Source organism: Limulus polyphemus, unplaced genomic scaffold (genome assembly GCF_000517525.1).
Source record: "Limulus polyphemus unplaced genomic scaffold, Limulus_polyphemus-2.1.2 Scaffold390, whole genome shotgun sequence".
Classification (NCBI taxonomy): domain Eukaryota; kingdom Metazoa; phylum Arthropoda; class Merostomata; order Xiphosura; family Limulidae; genus Limulus; species Limulus polyphemus.
This window is the reverse complement of record NW_013666000.1, coordinates 56794-65482: the sequence shown is the minus strand read 5'-3', so window position 1 is coordinate 65482 and position 8689 is coordinate 56794. Positions and strand designations below refer to the sequence as shown.

General features: G+C 32.2%; 1 protein-coding gene across 1 annotated transcript in view; it reads left to right on the top strand.

Moving 5' to 3' along the window:
• Positions 1-7456, top strand: part of LOC106457903 (eukaryotic translation initiation factor 4 gamma 3-like) — a 33032-nt gene extending 25576 nt beyond the window's left edge. Inside the window, exon 11 of the mRNA XM_022383978.1 lies at positions 6275-7456. Within this exon, the coding sequence (XP_022239686.1) occupies positions 6275-6459 (185 nt within the window). The 3' untranslated portion in view covers positions 6460-7456. The remainder of the gene's footprint in view (positions 1-6274) is intronic.
• Positions 7457-8689: the final 1233 nt, after the last annotated feature.

Sequence of the window (8689 nt, the reverse complement as noted above, 5' to 3'; positions counted from 1 at the left end):
AACGTTAGTCACGTAGGGTTTTACGTTTTACGTTTGTTCCAACCAACCAACATTAGTAGTGCACTAGTTTAGTTTATCATACACATATGCACTATTGTTATTGTTCACCACCAGGCCCACGGGCGGGGGGGGGGGACAAAGGGGCAACTGCCCAGGGGCCCGGGCGAATGAAACCTGGTTATGCCATAAAGCCCGAAAAGCATCTTTAGGTTATATCTTCATTTAATGATAAAAACCATAGTTTTTGGCTTTTCTTTGCATATAGACGCTTGATACATCTGAAAGAACGACTGAAATAATAATTTGAGTAATAATTAATATGTATTTGTTACTTTATAGATTTAATAGATATTTGTTGTTACTTTATTAACGTTTTCACGCTTATACTGTGAGGTAAAAACAGCTGCTGCTATGATTTTGTCTGGTTTATGAGCTCGTTGCTATCCTAATTTAGGATATTCTTTTTAGTAAATTCTTGAAAATGTTAAAAAAGAGAGAGAGAAAGGGGGCCCGGCGAAGATGTTTGCCGCGGGGCCCGTGTTGGCTCTCGACGTTCCTGTTCACCACACATGTATGCGCATTGTTTACCACACATATATGTACATTGTTTACTTGTTCACCACACATATATATACATACTGTTTACTTGTTTATCACACATATATACATCTTGTTTACTTGTTTATCACACATATATACATATTGTTTACTTGTTTATCACACACATATATACATCTTGTTTACTTGTTTATCACACATATATACATATTGTTTACTTGTTTATCACACACATATATACATATTGTTTACTTGTTTATCACACATATATACATATTGTTTACTTGTTCACCACACATATATACATATTGTTTACTTGTTTATCACACATGTATACATATTGTTTACTTGTTTATCACACATGTAGTAGAATAAATTCCCATTTTAATTTTTAGACAATAATCAAGAGAAATTTGAAACTTAAAAAAAAATATTTTAACAAGTCGCCTTAAGGTATATGTATAACGAAGAAAAATAAATTTGACTTTATTGTACTGGTTTGTGATAATTTAAATACAAAACACCTTATATATAAACATTCTTACAGAGTTTTACGAACTATTTTATACACACGTCACATGAGAAATTGTATTATACCGTTCAATTGATACTAACAGTGGGTAAAAAGCAAGTTATGACATCAAACTTAATTAATTAAAACTTTGAAAAACTAATTAGAACAATTAAATATAAGGAAGCATTAAGTAGTCAAAGTGAATAAGTAGATGGATAGATTGAAAAATAAATTAAATTTAAATCACCAAAAGGTTATAACAAAATTCGTTACTTCCAGTTTTCAACCTATTACCCCTCTTTTCTAAATGTTCCCGTCCTTAGTAATTCAGATGTTTCCGACTCTCCTGTCATCATATTTTATTGCTTTACGTAAATATGGGTGGTCTCGGACGATGTAAATATATGCAGATACTTTTTTTTTGCTTTGCCGAAGAATCCCACAGGGGCAGGGCTGATCCTGTGAGGACCTGCCCAGTCGAGACAGTAAATGACCCGTTCTCGGCCCGCCTGGGAAGGTCATAGGCTGCGAGAACAACACGCGGTCGTTCGCTGCATTGTACTAGATACGCCTTTGGTCGTAAAATTTCGGAGAAATTGACGGCGGCTATAATAAAACCAGCGGTAATGGCCACTAAACTCTTTGTCCATGCAAGCACAAAGTTTGCAACAACCGTAGCCTTATTTCGCTCATGGAGCATTTTATGGCGCAAACCAGGGCATATGATTGGCACAAGCGAGTCACGTGAGGCTTTAAAGTGGAGAAATTATTACCTCTGCCAGGAAAAATTACGACTATATATGAAGACAAAGCCAGCGAATATGGCAATTTGTATCTCGTTCAATCGAACAGTTGCGGCTCGGTTATACTATGGTGCACGACGAGGTTAGTATTAGTCGCGTCTCTTGCTTTCATAATGCTTTCGCGTGTTTTGTTGTTAGCGAGGAAAGGATTATTGTGAAAAGGGTTTTGATCTTTAACTGCACATGGTGTAACATACAAGTGTACAAATGCTAGAGTTATCTCCCAACTACCACAGAATACCGGACCTCTTCCAATCTGTACCAAATCAAGATGCTAAGGTAAGCGTGCTAAATTGGGCCTTATTATTAAAAAAAAAAAAAGTTTTATGTCTATGCCGAACCCTTATTTCATACCACTTTAACTTCAAGGCTGACTGACGCCACAAAAGCAGTGAACGAACTGAGCATGGGCGGTTTTAGAGTAGCAACGTCAATCGAGAGTCAGTAGTGTGTTATCAATGTTTTCACTAGGGTTAGAATTAGACCAACCAGATTCTTTGCTGTTGAGACACCAGTTACACTACCGAAAACAAGGCAGGCGATTACGTCGTCTGTTCTTGTAAAGGTTATCTGTATTGGTTGACATTTAGATAGCGAAGGTCATGAAGCCAATAATAATATTCATCTCTCAACCGCCAGATCTGAATGTATGAAAATTTATAAAAAAAACTGGTTTTGTTTGATCCAAAATCATCGGTTAAGCTATTGATTTTAAATCAAGTTGAAAAAATCAGTTTCGGCTGTTCAGTAACTGGAACGTTTGAAAAACGAGCATTACCCATCACAATCAACCTAATGCAAAATTTTATTTTTTAAAAGGTTAAAGCGGTTTGTGTCAAGCAAGTTTAAAAATCTTGTTATTGATAATCGTTAGTAATATGAAATTTATAGTTAATGACGTAGCTTATCTAAATGTTGTTTTTTCAAACGTCTATCATTACACCAAAATCGCTCATACCAAGTTAATATTACCGACTACAGCACAACGTTTAATGATAGTTTGTTATATAAGATAAACTTACACAATGGATAATCTGAGGGTCGCGCGTTCGAATCCCCGTCCCATCAAACATGCTCGCCCTTTTAGCCGTGGGGGCGTTATAATGTGACGGTCAATCCCACTATTCGTTGGTAAAAAGAGTAGCCCAAGAGTTGGCGGTGGGTGGTAATGACTAGCTGCCTTCCCTCTAGTCTTAAAGCTAGCCGTCCCTAATTTAGCAGACAGATAGCCCTCGTGTAGCTTTGCGCGAAATTCAAAACAAACAAACAAATCTAAATGAATTAACAATTCCTGGCTATTTTAATCTTTTCTTAGAGTTTATTATATTAAACTCTTCTGCATTTAGATAAACCTTTCCCTATTGCAATTATAAGTTTAATGTCTATTCCAATACTGCTTTGTTCTTAGAAAAAATACTTAACAGGATTCAATGTAGATAGATATTGGTTTAAATGCATTAGTATACGACCAAAGACACTGCTAACAGTGAGAATAGATACCTATTTGATAAATTAATATTCACCCTATGTTTCATATTCTTTGTTTTAGATTACAAATCTGGTATCATTTTCATAAACCACTCTTTAATTTCAACTCTACATACTATACTTCTGAACTTTATTAGTATTTAAACCATATTAATTTATTTTGGTGTCTTTATTACATGTGGCAGGTAGTCTGGGTTCGCACAGGCCTTTGAAACCCTGAAAAGTTATGCAAAATGACCTTTTAAAAATTTCTGTGCTGGAAATTCTGAAAGAATGGCTGTTTTTATGTCATGGTCCTGGAAGAATCCTGAAGTTTCAGTTTCATCAATAAATCCCTCATGAAATAATCAGCTTAACCTTCTAGATACAATTAGGTCAAAGTGTACATGTCATGACCTTTTTAAAGAGTTACATTCAGAAGTTAAGTAAACTATTATTATTAATGTATGTCAATAAACTTGGCATCAAATTGCAGTTTACTATCAAGTACTTATATTTTTGATGTTTTGGTTTTTAATTTCAAAAGGAAATATTTAAATACATTCTCAGTCTTCATCATGACACTTCTTCACTCTAAATTGCCCCTTTTGAATATTCTTTCCACCCCTGTTTAAGCTTCTGAGTTTAAATATAGATTACATATTTATGGTGTAGGTATTGTTAAGACATAAACTAAATTTATAGCTTCCAGTCTTCTTGCATTACTAAGATATAAACTAGAAAGTCAAACCCACGTGCCATGCCTTCCTATCATATCCAGTCTTTCAAAAGCTGTCAGTAATTAGCTCTAACATTTCCTATGTGACTATTTGTAAACAACAGAAAGAGGTTTTTAATTTACTGAATTCTATATACGGTTATCGTGCTGTGTTGATAGTGTTTGAATTATTTGGTGTACAAATCCATTGTTGCTATCCCTAAGAACAGATCAACAAAAACAGCTAAGGGAATTACTTTACCAGATTTATAGCTTAATTAGAAAGCCAATTAAATTTTAATCATTATAAGACATTGTAGTCTTTGCAGTTGATAATATTGTGAGTTCGTAGTTGAATATTTGAAATAAAAATTAAGTGAAGTACTAACAACAACTCCACCAAAATTAGGGTTAACTTTTATTGAGATTTTGACAGCAAAAAAGTACAAGACTTGTATGTAAGTAATGAATCTCTTGTTTTTTATGTATATTTCTATTTATCGTAATGAAATTAACTAATATATAGAAATTAGAAATTTATTAGGTTAGGTAAGAAAACTGAAATGAAAAATTATCTATGAAGAATGTACATGAACTGCTTCTGAGTGATTTATTGCTTATCATGGCGGTTTAGCAGTTATACATGGTTCAAAGAGTGCTAAAATAATAACATTGAAAGAAAGAAGTTCTGGAAAGGTTAGAGCACTGAAGATTTTAGGATAAATAACTGTAATTGTTTGTTATAATTTGAAGTCATTCTAGAAAGAGAAAAAAGGGTAATTTAGGTTTGTATTTTACTGGTGGTTACAAGATCAGCCAAATGGACCTTGCCTGTATACAGCATTAAGACAGAAAAAATAACAGATATTTGAGAAAAATTTTATATTCATTTAGGAGGTTCTAGAGATTATGTAAAGGAAATATGAAACTGTAAAATGAAAAAAAGTACTTTTTATACTTGGACTGACTCAATAAAGGCTTTATTAAATTCACCAACAAATCTTGTTAAAAATACTTAATTAAAAAAATCTGATTTTTTGTATACATCAGTCTTGTAATGCTTATTAAAGGCTTGCCATATTTCATGAAGATACACTTAGTAAATTCAGTTATAGTACATATAGTTTTGTGGTTACCAGCCCATATACAGGTGGTTAGTTACAAAAAACAACATATAGACAAAGAAAAAGGTTTGGTTATCAGAATCATGTCAGTTTATATTTTGTGTGCTGGCCATTGTGAGTCTCGTGCCTCATGAGACTGTTACAATTTCTGTTGGTGGGCATGTTTGGTAGAAAATGGAGGTTTAATCCAGTATGGCGTAATTGAAGAGACCTGGAAGTTTGAGATTGGACCATGGTAAAAGCCTTAAAATTTTTATTGTTGTAAAGTCTTGAATGAATCCTGTTACTGTTTAAATCAGATTAATATTCTGTTACCAGTTATTCTAAGTGTAAGAATATTTGGCTATGAGTTTAATTTCTGGTTCAGTTTGCTTGTGTTTAGAAATTGTCCGTAATGATTTACGTTATCTTAAAAGTCATTGAAAAACTAAGATTTGTGTAAAACTATACAAAAAGAATATCTGAAAAGATGAACAAATAGTAGTTTGGTTCAGCTGACTAAAATGGATTATGAAAAAATGTACCTTCACCCACCAATGTTTTATTGCTTTGCAGGTGGCAAAAGCACTGGTTTGGGTCAGAATTGGTGATTTGAGGAAATTAAATTGATAACAAAAAAAAATTTTCCTTTTTTGATTTTATCACGAAGGGTTTTATTTTAAGTAAAAATAAGGTCATTATTGATGGTATAGAAGTTAATTTAATATTAAGAAAAGAGTGTTTTACTGGAAAGATGAACAATACAAGGTTCATGTTATTGTTGTTATTTTGCATATTAATCTCACACAATTGTTTTAAAAGTAAATATAGATGAAAAAGCTATTCACAAACTGAATGAACTTAAATATACCTTTTAATTAGTTTTGTTAATGTCCAATCAAACAATCTTTGGGTCATGGTCATTCTTGCATGTGTTCGAATGTATTGTTAGTGACTAAAAAAGGTAGTTATAAATTAACATATGGTTGATGTAATAGGTAATATTAATTAGTATGTTAGACTTAATTTTATTTTTTACATATTTGTATACTTGAAGTATAAGGCATGAGTTCATTCAGTCTGTAAATATCAAAAATTCTTTTTCTTATAGGGTTGTTACTAGACACGTTCAATGTCTTATACGATTTGGATTTGATCTCGGATGAGGCCTTTAAAAAGTGGGAGCAGAGCACAGACCCTGCTGAGCAGGAAGGGAAAGGAGTTGCACTAAAGTCAGTGATGACTTTTTTCACATGGCTTAAAGAAGCAGAGGAAGAGTCTGAGGAATCTACCTGACCTCTGTGCTAAAGAATAGGACATGAACTCTCTTTTCATGAAACAAGCTGTTTAATAAAATATTAGGATTTAATATGATATTCTTTATCTCACAAAAACTACAAAATTTTTGTAATTTCCAGAAATTATCTGGAAAAGTAAAAATGCACTGATCAGAAGCAATTTGACAAAAACAAAGTGTTTAAACTCAAAGCTTGTAAAACTACTAAGTGTTAACATATTTTAATAACTATCCTTTTTTTATGCAGCAGAAATTGATATGGGTAATTTGTATACATAAGTTTATAGTAATGAGTTGTAATTAGTTGTTTTTTTTTCCCTAACATTTGATTTTGATTATTGACATGATTTTACTTGGCCATGTGGCTTCGGCTAAAATAAGAATAAATTATATATCACAATCATGTGGTATTTTAGCAGTGATAAAATAACTAAAGAACAAAAATTATTTGATAACGTTAATTCCATGTTGATTATGTAAATTTATAGTCAAGTTCTGAATGGTTTATTTAAGTTTAAACTGTACATAAATTGATAGGTATTTAATGTATAGCAGGGCTAATTCTGTGAAGATTCACTTTCCTACCCTGCTACAATGCTACTTCTACTAAAGAACATAAGGACATATTGTGTGCTTAATCATGAAATTTTAGTAGAATATGTCTTACATACCTACAAGTTATCCTTTCTATTTTTCATACAAGAAGTCTTATATCAAGTATTATGTTGGCAGATATTTCAGTGTGATTAATTAGTTGTAATGAGATGATTACATTTAAAGTAGCAAATGGCTTTCCTTCCAATGGGAATGGGATTTGATTTAATCTTATACTTTACTTTATTAGTTAGATAAAACCTGTGGTTTAAGTAAAGCACCTGACCATGCGCTTGCATATGATAAAAATGTTGAAAGTGTACATATATATATATATATATATATGTAACTGCTATTCTAAAGTATTGTGGCTAATCAGAAAATTAAATATTGGAAGGAGGTTTTGGTTTTACTTCTGTTTTTGTCCACCTCACCAGTTCATACAACACAAGGCATTAGTTTACAATTAAATCAGACCGAAATTTATAAAGTAATAACTATATTAAAATCAACTACTATGTTCATTCTTATGCTGGATCATCAGGAATCACCTTTTGCTGACCTAATGGTTAGAGAACTTGACTCTTATGCTCCGACTCGTAGGTTTGAATCCTGTCACTGAACATGCTCATCCTTTCAGCTGTGGGAGCATTATAAAGTGAGGGTCAATCCCACTTTTCATTGGAAAGAGTTGAAGGTAAGTGGTGTTGACTAGTTGCCTTCCTCTAGTCTATAACTTCAAAATTGAGAAGGCTAGCCCTTGAGTAGCTTTGGATAAAATTTTAAAAAACAAACATTAACATAAAATTTTGCTTCCATCATATAACACTACTCATAGCAAACTAAACATTTTGATATTAGAATTAGTTCAATAATGGATTATTTATTTCACGTAAAATGTTTTAATGCAAATTCAGTATCATACCACCTGAATGAAAAGTTTTTTACCGATTTCCAATTTTTGGAAAACACATGAATGACTTGGTTGGATGTAAATTATTCCTGTAAATTAAAGCAGCTTTTGTAATTACATGACTTTGTAGGAAAAAAAATATCAATGTTCACTAGTATAAACCCGTTAAAACTGCTGTTTTCATATTTATAAGAAGGTTTTTCGATTTAGAAAAGAATAATGGGTTTGTCACAGCAACCTTTTACAACTAAAACAAGTATTCAGTTGTTTTAGTTTAATTCATCACATGACTTAATTTTAACCAATTAAATATTTATGTTTGATTTCACTAAGACCTTAACGTAGTTTCTTGTGAGAAAGGTAAATCTTCACCTATGCTCAGCATTTTTTTTCTGTCTTTCTTTGAGTTGGCCACCAGTGATGTATCTATTATCAAGCCAGCTTTTCCATGTCCCACTAGAAAAATTCCCTTGTTACAGTCCTATGTGTACAATGGTAAAATGTGTTCATGGTTAAACTTCAAGGGTTAATTTTATGGTTTATTGATATTTTCTCCCTTTTTTTTTGACATAATTTGTTCAGCACTGTGTCATCTTTTTTTGTACTTGTATTATACCATTTTTTTGCTAGCTTACTTTTATGTTTATAATGGTAATGGCTTGAATATATTTCAGACATCATAATTGCTGTCTGATTGAAACACACTGTTAATAGTAGTAGTC